The sequence below is a fragment of the Acanthopagrus latus genome, chromosome 23 (assembly GCF_904848185.1).
Source record: "Acanthopagrus latus isolate v.2019 chromosome 23, fAcaLat1.1, whole genome shotgun sequence".
Classification (NCBI taxonomy): domain Eukaryota; kingdom Metazoa; phylum Chordata; class Actinopteri; order Spariformes; family Sparidae; genus Acanthopagrus; species Acanthopagrus latus.
In genome coordinates, this window is record NC_051061.1 from 5,145,753 (window position 1) to 5,162,868 (window position 17,116).

The 17,116-nt window shown below is 41.5% G+C and overlaps 1 protein-coding gene across 2 annotated transcripts; it reads right to left on the reverse strand.

The window, feature by feature from the left end:
- Positions 1-725: 725 nt before the first annotated feature.
- LOC119014107 (protein Hook homolog 2-like) lies at positions 726-16,795 on the reverse strand. Of its 2 annotated transcripts, XM_037089021.1 has the most exons (23): positions 16,549-16,793; positions 15,674-15,756; positions 14,275-14,347; positions 14,134-14,184; positions 13,903-14,035; positions 13,482-13,549; positions 13,104-13,169; positions 12,862-12,942; positions 10,460-10,626; positions 10,124-10,264; positions 8,422-8,623; positions 8,160-8,270; positions 6,959-7,046; positions 6,143-6,209; positions 5,651-5,788; positions 4,823-4,910; positions 4,187-4,192; positions 3,970-4,004; positions 3,802-3,884; positions 3,611-3,714; positions 2,969-3,073; positions 2,806-2,877; positions 726-2,584 (listed from the first exon to the last, which is right to left on the reverse strand). In XM_037089021.1, the coding sequence occupies exons 1-23, from the start codon at positions 16,591-16,593 to the stop codon at positions 2,456-2,458; spliced, it is 2,136 nt and encodes a 711-aa protein (XP_036944916.1). In that variant the 5' UTR covers positions 16,594-16,793; the 3' UTR covers positions 726-2,455. The 2 variants fall into 2 exon arrangements, with proteins under 2 accessions (XP_036944916.1, XP_036944917.1); XM_037089022.1 differs by lacking the exon at positions 4,187-4,192 and having other exon boundaries at positions 16,549-16,795.
- Positions 16,796-17,116: the final 321 nt, after the last annotated feature.

Sequence of the window (17,116 nt, forward strand, 5' to 3'; positions counted from 1 at the left end):
CACCCACAGTAAAATACAAACACCGTGTACCTGTGTACTGTACTTGTACTTAACCTTTGTCCTTCACTACAATGTGTTACATCATAAATCTGTATTGCTCTAGCTGGTTTCTGTCAAACACGACCTGTTGCTGTTTCTTGGGAATCATAATTATTTGTCTCAAGATTTGTTGTCATTATAAGTTCTAGAGAGAAATAAGTAAGGAAGGCTTGTAGAGAGAGGGGCATAATATTCATCAGAGAGGATTTCAAGTAATTGAAAGTGAAACTGAACTTTTGTCAGCTCCATCTTACATTTAATTATAGGAGACATCTCCCTGAGAAAGACTGAACAACTTCAGTTTGTAAAATCAGTCTCCAGTCGCCATTTGGAACGAACATGCTGTTTACTTGATTTTGTTTCGTGATTATTTGTTGACCAGCAAGATTTAGACAGTTAACAAGACATGCTTGTAGAAAGTGGTGTGATAGATAAACAATGCTTTCACCATTTTACTGGACTGGTCAGGCTGTTGAAGGATGTGCGAAGTCTGACTAATCAGTTTGGCCTTTAGATCATGACAGAATTAAAGTGTGCCCACAAGAACGACCAAGGTGACAAAACCTGGGTCAGTCTTCTCACTCAGATCCTTCTGTTTAAGTTTCCATACACAGTTGAGCAGCTCGGGTGAATGGTTCTTCAGTTTACTTTAAATGTGTTGTTAAGGACACACGAGACAACCATCATTTATCTTAAGATCCCATTTATTTGTAGTGCAAAAGTAGAACAGACAGGACTACAAATATTTAACTTGCCTCTGATCCCTGTGTGATGTTCGCTATGCTAGAATCTACTAGACCAGTAGTATGATACAAACACTGTAAAACCTAAATTAACCCCTTCACGCCATGCAAATGTGTAACTAACATAAACATAAACTCAAATCACGAAACTCAAACGGTAGAAAAATGTGTGCACACACACACACACACACACAACAGCAGGATCCTGGTCCGTGTAGACAATAGCACAAACATTCACAGAGACAAAGTACAGGTCACAAAACAGCAGCTCTGCTATGGGATGGACAAAAATGTTCTCTCTGTTCAAGAGGAAAACTAACCAGTAGATAACAAAGGCGGACGTAGTGTTGATAAATGTGTTGTCTATTACAGGCTCAACCTTTCTACCCGCCTCCGACTTCCTGTCAACAGGCAGAATTCCAGCTAAACAACGAATCCTTCCAATTTAGTTGAACTGTAAATGCGTTCAAGCAGCAGCAAACAGCCATTAGCTGAGTCATTATTTTTAGTGTTCTTATCATTGTGGACTCTACTGTGTATTAGTTTTCCAGTTTCCAGTCTATATTCACATCAGTTTGGAGTCTAAAGTGGTTGGAGTGCAATTAGGTCCTACCCACAACCAACACCCTGTTTAATCTTTGGGAAGAAGAAGAAGAAGAAAAATAATTGTAAAGTGATAAGCAAATTCACAGGCAACAAATGAGAACATGTCAAGAAAAATTATACGCAGAAGTCACATGATCATGAGCCTGCAGTGTGTCTTTAAGTAAAATCTATTTGTGTCAAATGAGACAGAGAGAAGGGGTCGACACTGAACATGTCAAACTTCAGTGTCATTAATAGAGGGAGTATTTCTAGTATTCTGTGAGGCACCAAACAAACCCACCCTTCTACGAAAGTGCTTTGGTGTGTCTTATACAGCAATTTTGTAATTTTAGAGAAAATGATTCAAGTGACATAGGGGGAAACCCATTCAAGCTGTTAGCACAACTTCATGGTCTCTACATATTTTTGAATAAAAATTAGAGAGTCAAACTTACCTAAAAAACACATGGTTCAACAGGACAAAAAAAGGAAAAAAATGCAACATTCAAAACAAATGAACAAAATCAAGGATATATGCTAACAGCTCAGTGTGAAAGTCTGTTTCCTGTATAGCTTTAGGGCTTCATTAGCACCTCTGTAGCAGTTGTATACCCCTCATGACTCCTCTAACTGTAACTTGACAAATCTACTCCACATTCTATCCTACTGTATAAGATAAAAGATTTTTAAAAAGAAGCTACAAAACAGACCTTAAACAAACAGGACAGAGTCCAAGAGGCTACAGAGGAATTAAAAGTCACCTTAAAAGGTGAAACAGCCTCTCTTCAGGCCTTACAGCTCCTTCTACTCTTATCGTTTCTGTTTTTCATGGGTTGACTCTGAATCAGCAGCAGAGTTTAACACAGTCAAATCTCTCCTCTGGGGCTCCACAGGGAAAAGAAACATTCTCGTACCATTAAGAGCCAGCAGGGGGCAGTAGCAGCATGAGGAATACTCTGAGGTGCAGCGATCCAGTACAGAAGGCATAAAGGCAAAAAAGGTGCAGGGAGTTCGGATGAAGAAGTCTACTGTAGATCGCCTCATCGTCTCTGTGCTTCCTTTCATGTTTGTTCGACTGGCTGGAGGTTTTATCTCGGGTGGTGTCGTGTTAGGCCTCTCTTGGCGTTGGTGGACTGCCTCTGCTGGGCCAGGAAGGACATGGCCTGGTTGGAGGGACCTACCCGCTCGCCAGAAACCTTCTGATGTAACGCCATCCCCTGAGAGAGAGACAGACAGACAAAGCATGAGGATGGATCAGGTGTGGGCATAGAAGAGCATGTACAGAATACAGAATAAGAATGTTTGTCTTGTTTAATAAGGATCCTCGTTTGGACTTAAAAGAACTCAGTTGAACTTCAGAGAATCATTTAGTTTACTGACATGAAATCACTCATGAAAACACTGAAGTTCCTTCCTAAACATGTCTACACTCACTTACCATGTTGTACCATGCAGAGATGATGAGTTTCTCCTCCTGGTCATGTCTGGCTCTGCTCTTCTCGTAGTCATGCTGCGCAGCAGGAACAGATCATCACGCATTAGTGAGATTCAAAGAGCCACAATGACCTGAATTTTTTATCATCGAGGCAAAACGGTGATACCTCCAGGTGCTGGATTTTTCTCTCCTTTTCTGTCAGCTGATTCTTCAGCGCCTGAATTTCAGGACTCGCCGTTACTGGCTGCTTGGGATCGAGGGTTTTGATCACCTGCACACAAAAAGGACATTTTCTTACTTTGCTGATTTAGCATTGCACTCCCTTAAACAGTGTTAGACTCACAATGGACAGTTTAAAACATTATCTTCATTATTCCACAAATTCTTCTTCCTTGTCAAAACCAGACACCTACATTGACAGAAATGTTGGTGGCTGTGATGCATTATGGGCAGGGATGTAGGTGTGATATGCCAGTAGCAGCTAATGTATATGTTGAGCTTATCAATGCGAGGCAGGCCACAAATGTTTGGTAACTTCACTTTTTTCTGACTCCACACCTCCAGATTTTTCATTGTCAAACTTAAACTCCTCAGACCCAAACGACATCACTTGAGCGGTTAATGAGGTGAATGAACTCACAACTCTGACACAATTTCTTTCACATATGCAGTAGTACTCCCAACACATGAAGGCAGAATGATGTATAAAATTGGTGGAGTTCCCCTTTAACCAGTGAAAAAATAACCTTCACACTTTTATTTTAGAGCTGTATGACGAGGACAACACGTTCAGTTCGGTTGGACTGACCGTTCTTGCCTTCTCCACGTAGCGTTTGTACCGCTCCTCCATCTGCTTCATGTCCTCATCCTTCTTGCGCAGGATCTCCTGGAGTTCATCGATCTTCTTCGCCACTGAGGGGTAGAAAAACAAAATAAGTGTTGAGTGAGAAGAGAAGATGGAGAGGTGGGCGCTCAAAGAGGCAGCAGAGATCGACTTACTGTTGCTGTCCACTTTGGGCTCGAGGTCATCAATGACCTCTCTTTTCTTTTGGAGATCTGAGTGAGCTTCATGGAGCTTCTCCCTACAACATACCAAGAGTGTGTGTGTCCACTTTTGCTTTGATCTCACGTGTTTAAATTAAATGTAAGAAGCAGCAGAATACTTACAAATGCTCCTCAAGCTTTTTCTTCAATAAGGAGGACTTTAAAGAGGAAAAAAAAAACACAAAAAAATAATTATACTCAAAACTATCACACAAGGCTTTCTAAATGGCACAACCACACACACACACACACACACACACACACATATATAAGCTGTGAAAGTCAAGCAGTCAAAGAGTTAAATCATGGGCCAGCTGGGCAGAGGGTGGGCCGTACTTACGATGGCCTGATTTTGGCAGGGTTGATCGATGGGGGCAGGCAGAGAGAGACAGACAGAGAGGGGCAGGCGTTAACAGTGAATCACCACAAACATGGGTTAAATTCCCACACAGCGTGTATCAACGTAGAACAAACACTGCAGTCCTCAGTCCTCCAGTCACAGGGTTCAATATAGTCGGTGTGCCATGCAAAAACACTTTGTTGTTACACATGGGGACATTATTGACTCAATTCTAGAACATGTATTGAACTTTGTTTTTTGTTTCTAGGAACAACCTCCAAGTTTTCAAATCTACAGAAAACTTAAGAGAATGTTAAATTGAACATAATAATAATTTGACTGTGATTTAAAAACAATACGGGCTGATTTCTTGATTTCACCTTGTTGATCAGTTTAAAGCAACAAAATGTAACATGGTGTCAGGCCTGAGCTACCAAACCAAAGTGTCAGTATTTGATGTTCTGGGGAGGAGACTCGACAATCAACCAACTACCTCCAGCAGAGTTACATTTTGTTGCTTTAATTCACACATTACTCTGTCAACTCCATTTGTAGAGAACTGGTTGGTGATGCGAGGAGTTATACAAAAAGTGGCAGAAGTGGGCAGAGGAGGAGGAAGAAGTTCTCTCCACTCACATCCTCCGTCTTGCTGTCTTGCTCCTGGAGTGCTTTCTGTAGCTCCTCCACCTGAGAACGCAGCTCTGAGATCTGCTGCTGGTTCAACCTTGGAAAGAGATAAGGACGGGGGACAAATGGAAAGGTTAGGAACAAAATGAGCAAGAAATGACACAAGAAACGGAGAGAAAATGAAAAGGGTTTACGGAACACTGTGGGAGAGAGTAACAAAGAGAAGGAAGGCAGATGGTGAAGATGAAACACAAGGTTATTAAGTTGATACTGTGGGTGGAAGATGTTGGATCTGTGTACATCTGCTGCAGGGAGTGTTCATCCATTCCACCCAGTGTGCTGCCTGCCTGCCTGGCCATTCACTGCTTCGCTCTCACTGGGCATGCTCACTCCACTCCTCTCCTCCTGTTACTGTTGCTGAGGATGCTTCCCACACCCTGGGCCTGGTGTTGCATGAACACACACACACACACACACACACACACACACACACACACACACACACACACACACACACACACACACACACACACACACACACACACACACACAGTCCACCCACATGTCCACATGCCCACAGGCATGTAAACACACACATACACACACAGTCAAGGGACAATCTGGCTTTCTGCTGTCTGTCCTCCAGTCCAGCCCACACAGCTCAGTTGAGCACACAGTCCAGAGGGTGCGTTGACATTTAGGCAGATATCACTCCCACCATCGGCCAAACAAACAGCTTAATGGCCAGGAACACACAATATGGTGGCCTAGAAGGGGACCGATTACCTAAAACCTGACATACAGTCCAGCTTCTTGTTCAGACACATATCACTCTACCTGTTCTGAGTTTCCAGGGCGTTTTTGCTGCGCTGCGCATCCTCCAGCTCCGCCTGTACCTCCACCACCTTCTGCCTGTAGGTCTCCTCCTGGACACACAACATCTTGTTTTCACTCTGTAGACGCACCACCGTCTCCCTGTGGAAGGAGACAAACAATGAGAAGAGTGGAGGGAAACAGGAGGAGGAGAGGAGAACCGATGAAGCAGGTCAGAGAGCAACAGAGTCATAAAAGGCCTGCCGAGTCGACCCGTCTGACAACGCCCCGGCCAAATGTGCGGCTCTGGCATGCATGTGTTGCTATTTCAGGCTCCGATTCTGCCTCTTACTATAGAAGACCAATATAGAGCACAAGTGGGCTTTCTGATAGTGACACCAATGCATGTGTGTTACAAGTTCAGGCAGAAAATCTCATCGGTTACGCTTATATTTGGTTACTTGTTAACCACCACATCCCGGCTTATACAAAACAGATACAACGCAAAAGACATACTTGAGCTCAGTAGGCATGATCTCTGCAGCCAGGTTTCCCACTGTGGCATCATTGTCACACAAGCCTCCTGCAGAGAGAGAGAGAGGAGATTAAGTGTCAGCTGCTAACATTATTATAAAGCCCAATTTGCTTATTTTTGTTTTAATCTGGAGGGGAAAAACCGAATCAGATTGACAGAATGTATTTATATGTATAGACACCGATCAGCCATAACATTGAAACCACCTGATTTAAAGTGAGCAGGTTCCCTTTGTGTCCCAAAAACACAGTGAGGCAGAGACACAAGACCTCTGAGGGTGTCCTGTGGTGTCTCACATTGGGACATTGGCAATGGACCCCTCAAGTACTGTGGGTTTGGCCCTGGAGGAATTTAGGGATCGGGTCAACACCTTGGGCTCTCTGTCACATTTGGGTCATTCCTGACCAGTTTTTTCAGTGTGGCAGGGCACACTGTCCTACTGTGGGGGCAGTGCCACTGTCAGGAGGTTGTTAACGTGGTCTACATCTGTGTTTTGGTGGGCAGTGCTTGTCAGGTGCGATCCTTACAAATTCCAGACCCAAGACCCAAACACTGCATTGTAATGAGATGATGAATGCTATTCACTTCACCAGTCAGTGGTTTTAATGTTGCAGTTGATGGGTGTTTCTGTGTGAGGTTAATCAATGGTGAGACATTGGTGGTTCATTAACATGCTCCCGTGCAGCAGTAAACCTTAAACAGAGAATGCGTAACAGAGAATGGAATCTTGCTTTTGTTTATTTTACATTCTTGCCATTTAGTTATTTGTTTCTGGTTTGAGAACAATCACAACTCACCTGCTCCACTGAGACACCTCTGTTGGACTTGTGCACACCTCAGCTCGTCGTTTGTCTCCCGAAGCGTGTCTCTTTCAGAGATCAGACGCTACAGAAGAAAGCACAATACAACACAGGCTTCAGCTTCAGTTCAGAATGCTTAATGTGCGGAAAGAAACATTTCCTGTGTTTATTTTCATGTAAAGGCTAAAATGCTAAAAGATTGCTCAGAACAAATGCTTAAGTAGGTTTCCTTAGACCCGCTCTGCAAATGGAAATGGACTTGACTCTCAAACCACACTAGGGAAGCAATGATTATAGCGTTATAGTCTAAGGAAAAATCCTGCTTACACAATAATAATGCATTAATTTATTGTAAATAATATTGTATGTAAAATGTAAAATCAAGTGAGCATTCTATTTACAAGTTTGGTTGTACTTCACTCACACAACATTTCTTTGTTGGCTTTTTTTAAAACAGCTGCTGCTTAAAAAAAGAAAAAAATAATAGAGTAACTAAATAATACAGTACTATAATTTGTAACATTAACATCTGTTATGCAGGTGCTATGGTGGGAGCTACATGCCATTTTGGGAGTGTTGATGCAATGCTCCCTTTTCTGCTTTGTTGTCATTGGTGTACATTGCACTGAAACTCTAAATCCACTGCTACTTAATCTTAAAGAAATGTACATTGTGGTACATTATATTGCTGAGAACAGACACACTCAGCATGAGCCTCAACTGTGACACTTTAAACCACATCGCTTCATCCCTAAACCCGACAAGTTTCTTATACATTGACCCACACACAACGTACGAGTAGCACGAACTAAATGTAAACTTCATGTCAGTACAGCATGTAAATTCTTAATCACTCCCACAAGTAACGGAGGACATTAATCACTCCTGTCAGATTGCAGGAGGTGCTAGAATTGACACACGATGTGGGAGTCCACTGATGAATAGTACGATATTTTCTTGGCAACAATTCCTCCTTCAGGGAGGTAATAATCACAACAAATGCTGATCCATACAGGATGGCCTTCACTGGAATGAAAACGACATAACTGCATCCTGTATAGTTATATTAAAAGGGCTTCAGTGTGTGACTATTATACTTGACAGAGCCACTATAAGCAGATGCGCGGCACTGATAAACAGCTCATTCTTTGCCCACCACAATCAAACTTTTATTGCCCAACTATGTTCACCAACTCACTTCTTTTTCCTTCAGCAGTGCGTCATACTTGTCGTGAAGGTTCTTGTACTCAAACTGCCATTTCTCAGCTTTCATGGCCTCTGCCGAGTGCTTGGTGTGAAGCTCATGAGCCTGCAAGTCAGAGAGCATAGCAACAGAGCTCTCAATAAAAACTGCAAGCTTTTCCAAACACGTGCATGAGCCAGACTGTGTTTAGCATCACTTGGACGTCAACACAGGAACAAGTAACACCCTCCCTCTCTCCTTCCAACCCACAGCTTGCCTGTCTCTTGTAGGTGTCCAGCTGACTGCGGACAGCGTTGGCCCTACGGAGCTCCTCTTCCAGCTCGCAGGTGCGCTGCATGTACACCGTGTTGCGCTCCTCCAGGAGGCGCACCTGTCTGCGCAGGTCGCCCAGATCCTCCAGCTTCCTCTTGTATGTCTCCACCAGAGCTTCAAGCTGGTTCACCCGGTCAGACGAGTGCCTGAGGGGGAGGAGAGCACAGTGTGGGAGGCGTTGAGTACCAGAACAGGAATATGACTTTTACACAATACATCCGTGTGGATGTGTACTTAACTACTGAAAACCAACAACTCTGACGCAAGCCAGTGTCAATGCATGAAATTCACAGATGTCGGGGAGAGGAGCTGAATGGACGTCTGTGTGTGGGCAGTGTGGGAGTTGTTTCTGTGAGTGTAAATTGATAATAGATGAACTCCAGCTTAAAGGAAAATGCTGGTGATATTCTACATTATTGAGATTGTCAGTAAATCGCTTGAAAAGATCAAAATCCACAATGTGTTCATTTTTCTCTCGATACTTTCCAACATTCCTGTCTGTGTCTCTCAGCTCCACAACCATATACCTCTGCTGAAGATGCCAGTCTTTAAAAATGTGTTCGCTCATACCTAGTTTTACATCTGAATCTGGCTCTGTAGTTTTAGCAAAATTTACTCAAACAGGAGGTTATAGTGTATTTGTTGGGGACCTTTTTTAATTAGGGCTGAACAATACGCACATTGCGATAAATCATAATTATAATAGGAATAGTATTTGTTTCTCATTTTCACAGAAAATTCTGTAAAAATTAAACGTATGTAATGTGTTGTTGTGACACATTTTACCTTTAGCAAAAAACTTACATTTGGGATGTGAATGTTGTACCTGGCCATATTGGGATTTTAAGTAATTATATATATATATATATATATATATATATATATATATATATATATATATATATATATATATATATATATATATATATATATATATATATATATATATATATATATATATATATATATATATATATATATATATATATAATTTTGATTAATTGTTTAGTCCCATTTTCAACCAGAAAAATATGTAGTAGTGAGTATTGACAACCTGTAAACAATGTTTGTGCAAATAACTCAAAATAAACTATCATGGTTATGAGGGAACATATGTAGTATCTGTTTTTAAGGAAGCCTTTAATGTCCTGGGTCCTCCCTGTTGTGACACTGCACAAACTATAATGCTCTGTTGGAAAGCCTCAGAGGCAGAGAACACAAAACCCTCAGTGTCATGTGATTTAAGGCAAACCAAGCGTGACGTTTCTGCAGTTTGGCTGAGTACAAACATTAGTCCCTTTAACAGAAATGGTCCTGCATGAGGTCATGTGTGAATTAGAGCAGGGATTGAAATTGGTTCTCTCCGATCTCCAGACACTTTATGGACAATGTTGGTATGGCTGTATTGTGAACCCAGCAACATTTCAGGGGCAAGCATGTGAAAGGTTAAATCCATTTCTCAAAGATACTTTCCCATGGAGTACTTGTCATGACAAATTTGATTTGAATGCGTGTTTCTGATTTAATAAGCTGTCTCGGAAACTTGTTGTACATTAAATACACTGGCACTGGACAAGAAACGTCCTCTGACGCCTTGTGAGGAGGCCTGCAATGTTTTGCCTTCAGCATTAAGTTCAGTGTCTCACCTGAGAATGTCCATCTCGTCTTTGAGAGCCTGGGCCTCCTGCGCCAGGCTGGTCAGCTCCTCATTACGTAGCTGCAGCTCGGTCACCTCACGCTCCAGTATCTCTCCCCGCACACGCATGTCATCTCTGCTGTTCTCCAGTCTGAGATATACATGATAGCAGAGCAGTGGTTTGTGTAGCTGAGTAAACTAAATGGACTCATTGTGAGACATTAAATAGAGCAAAATCAACCCTGATCTGTAAGTCTACATGATGTTAACACAACTAATGAATGTTAAAAGACAGGCATATTATGTAAATCTCAAAATGTCTTTCCCCAGCAACTGTGACTCCTACCTGTAGTTCTCCTCCTGTAGCTGCTCCATCTGACTTTGAAGCAGCAGCAGCTTCTTGCCGGTGATGGCAGTGGTGGAGGCGTCTTGAAAGTCGAAGCGGCTCAGCTTCTCCTTCAGGGAGCGAGTCTCTGCCTGTAAGGAGGACTTCTCCTCCAGAGCCACCGACAGCTGTGAGGAAAGAGAAAGGAACAGATGACAAACACTGTAGAAAGAGGGGAAAAGACCGGGAGCTGGTAAAACACTGCTGAGAGAGAAGTGGTGAAGATGCACAAAGGGAAAAGGGAAAGAGGAAGAGGTAGTAGAGGTGCCAGAAAAGTCCTGATTTAAAGAATGACATATCAAGATCGCCGACTTGAACGATTGACATCCTGACAGTACACGACAACAGAAGTAAGACACAGATACACAGCGACAAACTCACCACTTTCCATGCTTACAGGACCTCAAAACACATGCTTTGCTCTCATTTCACATGCTCAGTTGTCAAAAGCTAGTTAGTCAGCTGATGTGTAATGGTCTCAGGCAGATGGGACTCTCAATAGTGAAGTTGTTAGGATTTCCCTCAGGGTCAAATCTAGATCTTCATGATATAAGCAAAAGAATGTGCACAGCTCATTGAGGACCTTTAACACTGTTGGTCACATGGTCATAGCACAAGGGGAGAAATGTATTTAACAGGCCAGAGTTGCAATAAAAAGCTCCCAAGCTGTTTGTATTTGAGTCAAGTTATAGTTAGACAAGCTGGACGCATTCCAACATTTAAAAATTGGGGTGTATACTTACCTGCTGGACATCTTTGCGGTTTGAATACAGCAAAACCCTACACTGAACTTTAGGGACAGATTGCATGCTTTAGCACAGGACCAGTAACAGTAAATAGCTTTCAAAACAACACAAATGACTAATCCCTAGTGCGTGGGCTAAGTAAGTAAACAAACAGGTGGGCAGAGAGCAGTACAAATTATTGTTGGCTACTGCTCCATCCCAAGGCAATGTGTCAGTTTTATCTTGATGTTATGCAACTATTGACAAGAAAAAATACTAAATTAGTCCCCTCTCAGTCAGTGGTGCAAAAACAAGCCATGAGAACACAAACAAAGTCTCAGGCGGGCTAATCAATAAGGGCCAGAGCACAAAAAGGAGAAGGCACACACATTCACCAACATGCTGCAACCAAAGTATAGCTAAACTGGGCATCCAAGTATCTGAGAATCTGGTTCATAACAGTTGGAATGGATTTATGTTGCTCCAAAACCACAAAATAGTTTGCCCTTTGAGACAATTCCAACAGCTGTAAGACAAATGGAAGACAAACAAACCCAAGCCCCAAGTATGCCATGTTAAAGTTAGAATCCTGACGATTTTCATGTTATCAAACTCTTCTTTTGATACCATTTATGTACAGCAGTTTTTTAAAAATAGCCATTCAGTGCATTTATTTTCACTAGCTTCCTCCACACAGTATTTTTCATTTTCAGTGGCAAGGTCTGCCATCCCTACACTGGATTTAAATTATCTACCTGCAGTCAAGGGTTCCTCAGGAAAAAATACAGCATATATTCCTGCCTTACTGTTTGCAGGTATATCTTAATGATAGCAGCCTTACTGTTCACTCTACATACACTGTATAAGAGTATTTCAAAATAATAGTATTAGTATTTCACCCTGCACAAAAAATACATTAACACCTATAAACATCTGGCTCTTGAAGGCGGTAGTCACTGGTGTTAATGGCTTAAGCTCTGATCAGCTATGATAGAGACAAAACACCTTGCAATGCTTTCCATGTTTTAAGTTAAGATAGTTGGCATGTACATATTTTTCAATCTATTGCCGTTCGACCAGCACTCATACTTTGTTATGATTACACTTTTTACCGTCCACCATGTCAGTACCGGATCCCTGCCAGCTGCCCGACTGCTACTGCACATGTTCAACTCTTAAGAGATGGGAGATATGTGAGATGTCTCACTTCTCACTGTTTTCTGGATGTAGACTGATGAAGTATATGATCTGCTGCCTTTATATTTTCCCTGTTCTCTGGTGTCAAACATCAGACACCAGAAAAAAAACAGAGAACAAGAAAAACAAACTCGACCATCTGCAATTGAAAAGAAGCCTGCTTTTACCAAGTTTACCTGCGTTTAAACATCCTGCATATACATGCTAACTTCGATGTCAAATGGCTTGTGCTGCACTGTAACAGTTAGTCCAGTATTTTTGTGAAAAGGAGTATTTGATGCCCCTTGAACTTTGGTTCCTGTTGTATTAAAATGTACTTGATGTTACGCCAGTGACCAAAAGTGTCATCAAATCAACCAGGATCACATCTAAAGGATTCTTACTTTAAGGTCTCGGCAAATGTTTGCAAAGCAAGTTGTAGACGTCATTTGGTGTACTAACCTGATGTTCCAGGTCTCGGCAGCGCTGGCTCAGGTCCTCTTTCTCGCCTGCTTCCTCACTGAGAAAATAATACTTCCTGGACTGCAAACACAGAGGAGACAGAGGAGATGTCATACAAGTCTCAGTAGGAGGGATTTTACATGAATGAAAGCGTGAAAACACAAAAGGAGGATGTAACAGATCTGTTGAGCAAGGAACAAGAACAATATACAGAAGGAGAATGAAAGTGCTGCGGGATTCACCTGGTAATCAAAGTCCCCATAGGTCTCTGGGCTTCCCGGTTCAGATGAAGGCTCCTTTGATAAGAGCTGAAACAGTCATGAGAAAGTCAGTAAAAAGCTGACATTATGGGAGAATACAAGAACCTGTTCCCAAAAGCAAGTTTATAGGAGTCTCTACATATCTTTATTTGGTATGTTATTTACTGTGTTTTTTCCCAGTCCTTTGGGTGCCAATGACACAAAAAAACATATTCTTGAAATATCTCAGAGTAAGGTTTCTGGGACTCCGATCAGTCTTATGCTTATCCGGATTTCTTTGATTGTGAATTAACCATGACTAAGAGCTGGGATTAATGCAAAGTAGCGAGAAACCAGGGGATAAGCAAGAGGCTCACTCACCTCCTGAATGGCTGTCATCACGACGTGCTGGACAGATTCCTCAAGTGTCATTATCTGCCGGATTTGCTCTGTGTTTAGGAGACGACAACACAGAGCAGTGAAGGTGCAGCCAAAAAACAGATTAACACAAATACTCTCTAAAAACCAAACCAGCAATGCATCTACCGGTATTTTCAGAGAGCCTGTGACCATACAGCCATGTTTAAATACATTTTTTTCCCCAAATTTTCCTTATTTTCTTTCTTTCTTCCTTCTTTAGCGTAGAGAAAAATAACGTGGTAAGTTTATCAATTTAGGATGATCAAAGCAAGAATCATGTGATTAGACTTCATGTTAATCCTGTGTGTTATTTTTATGGATGACTGCATCTACATGGTTTTCCTTCTCTTTCCCCCCCCCCATTTTACAGCACACAGTTTACCTTGTTTCTTCTCACAACTGACAGCACAACCCAACACGAGCTGTACCAGCTTCCCCAGCTCAGTGACATCTCCCAACTCTCCTATAAGGTTCACATCTGGCAAGTGCTCATCTGACACCTGGTGACCGAGTACCTGTTCATTAAGAATACGGTGAGATCGGGGTTGAGCTTTGAGCAAATTTAAAAGTGGAATAGAAGTGACAAAGTCAATAGAAATAACAGAAATCTTACATCGTGATAATATTCCAGCATGCTCTTGAGAATCTTTTTCAAGTTGCTGACCTGAAAGAACAAAACTAATCAGAGGAAAGAAGTGGGAACAAAAATGTTACCTTAGGGTATACTGTCATATCCTGCTGTTTCACAAATTACCTTGAGGCGCCAGTTGGCCCCGCTCTCCTCCTTGATCCTGCCTAGCCATGTCTCATTAAACCAAGAGGGGTCTCTGTTAATGAGAGCACAAGAAAACTCTGGTGACGACAAGGACGACACATCTCCGGACATCAAGATTCACAGAGGCCACGGGGCAATGAAGCCCTGTGCTTCTGTTCTGCTAAGGCACAATGACATCAGTACAACAGTTCATTAAAGTCACATGTCACATTTGGGAACAATGCTCTCCTTATGAAATAACTCAAGAAGCACATGAGCATCTGGTTCAAGGTTAAAGTGACCTTACAATGAAAAAGGAACATTTGCTTTGATTCAATGATAGCTATGACATCTGCTTACCTGTCAGGAGCTCCAGGGTGCAACAAATTTGGTTACACTTGACAAAAAACATCCATCAAGTGCAACAAAACATGTCACTGGTCAGACTGGTGTAAAATAGGCCTGATTTAAAAAAACAAAACAAAAAAAACACAAAGCCTAGAAAAATATGTTTTAAAAAAACACTAACACCAAGTGGGTGTGCAGATAGTTGCCTTTGAATAATCATTAGCCTCTGAACATGTTTTCAGTAGATTATTTTTTCAGAATATAGCGGGATCTTATATACATCTCGCACATTCATTGTGGATGTTGTGTGTGTGAGCCTGTGCCTTGCTCCTTCCTTCCTTGCAACATACAAGAATAGTTCAATAGTCCAATTCATAATAGTTCTCTTCATTGTGAATTGTACTATTGTTCATTTTTTGATTAAAGGTGCATTATATAGTTTTGAAAAAGCAATTTAATCACATTTTCATACCTAAACAAACTCTCTTCCTTTTCATGACTGAATAAAGTGAATAAACAAACTGACCTTAAAAGGACAACACAATTTCATAACATTTCCTTTGTTTTTATTTGGCAGACCCTGCTACTTTTGTAGATTAAAAACAGTTTTGCAGAACTAATTTTCCTGAGAGCAGCTTGTTTATTCAGTTATGGAAAATATAAATATGTATGTGTTTCCTAATCTACCTCATTAATATTGTAAATATTGAAATTCTGAGTTTGAACTTCTTCTCCAAAATGACATAGTGCCCCTTTGAGTCCCCAGACCAGATCTGTAAACTGCTGGGTGTCTGATCACAATCATCCCACAGAAAAGACAACTGTCTTTAAAAAAGCTGACTTCCCAAATCCAGACTCTATTCTTTCAGTGGTTTCAGTTTTGAATAGATAATAGCCATGTGCAATCCAAAGGGCAATTTACTGCAAATCACACAGATAAGCAAATCTCAGTGCATAGGTTCTGAATTATTTCACTCAGACTTTTCATGACTTCATGCCTTACATCCATGTGATCAAAACAACAAACACTTGTGCATGTGGGTGCCCTTACATTCTGTGTAGAACATGTGCAATGGCCAGTCCGCTTGTTAGGTCGTGCTTGCTGTTGCATGATGGCACCTGGAATGTCTGCAACTAGGAATGAAGACATTAAAAATTAGCCAATAAAACAGTAACCTGAAAACGAGTAGATATTCGATGCACAGATGCATTTTATTAAACTGAACCAGACGGTAATATGTTGATGAATGTGTTACTCATGGGTGTTAATGTGTGTAAAAGCCCATAATAATAAACAGCTTTAATGTCGCTAATTATAGTACTGATACAAAACCACTGCAGGTAAGTAAAAAAAAAACGTCAAATTTTGGAAAACAAATTCAATATTGTAAACACTACTTAAATAACAGATACTAGGCAGTTATGAGGGATTACAGTCCCACTTCACATGCTATTATTAGCTTGTTGGTTTCTTAGTTTAGTCCTACACTTGCCTCTGTGTGGAAAAGTGCCAAACAGGTGGATTTTCCATGGGTTCGAGAAGTCATTAGTTTGGACAGCCTAACATTACATCATAAATCTGCTTACACTAAGCTATTTGGGTTTGTTTTTCTGGCAGTCAGCTTTCGCTGACACCGCAGTCAGTCTGCTTCAGATAACGAGGTAAGAAAGACCACCGAGCGCAAACTTCCACTGTGTTTACCTAGCTAGTTAGCTTGGCTAGCTAGCGATAATTGGATTCAAAAACACAAAACTTTCACACCTGCGCACACATTAATGCACTCGTTCAACAAAGTAGCTATTACTCGTTTATGTGAGGCCGCCACTTACAAGAGCGACGTTATTTTTCTGACTTTGCCACCACCTGCTGTCACCTGTTAGCCTCCGGTTAGCCTTGCTAGGAAACCTCGCTAATACCAAACTTACCCAGGTTAACAGGGAGTCACACAGCTTTGCTTTATCCAGACTCATTGTGCAGCGTCCAGTGAAACCGACAGCAGCGTACAGAGAAGAGATTGACTTTGCACTCCAGACTTTTTTGCTCCCGAAGTTTTTCTTTACTCACTCCTGACACTTTCCACGTCAGTCATTGTCCAGCCATGGCCGCCCTCCTGCTGCTCCTTCCCCCTTTGCGTTTCAGCTCCTGTTATCCAAGCGAGCTTCCGTATTAAGAGCGTTTCCATGGAAACGGATTAAGCTGCGGGTCAGCTTGTCTGTCATGGTGAATAATGATAACACAGTAATGATGATCATCATAATAGCCCGCTGTCTTTCTAAGCTCCCGGAATCATGTTCGCCTAAATGCTGGCGAATTAAGCCTTACAAAGAATTCATAATTGCATTCATTTAGGATATTTAGACAGAAAAAACCTAATTGAGATGACAAATATTCTCAAGTTATGCAGCAATAGAACATATTGATAGACACATAATTAGTGACACATATAATCCCAAAAACAGAATTGAAGAGAAATGTGACAATAACATAAGAAAT

Excerpts from the sequence above, each read along its gene's own strand:
- LOC119014107 (XM_037089021.1), bottom strand. The coding sequence starts at position 16,593 with ATGAGTCTGGATAAAGCAAAGCTGTGTGACTCCCTGTTAACCTGG. Across the intron at positions 13,170-13,481 it reads TGATGACAGCCATTCAGGAG|CTCTTATCAAAGGAGCCTTC; the intron begins GTGAGTGAGCCT and ends TGACTGTTTCAG. Across the intron at positions 4,911-5,650 it reads GCCCTGGAAACTCAGAACAG|GTTGAACCAGCAGCAGATCT; the intron begins GTAGAGTGATAT and ends TCTCTTTCCAAG.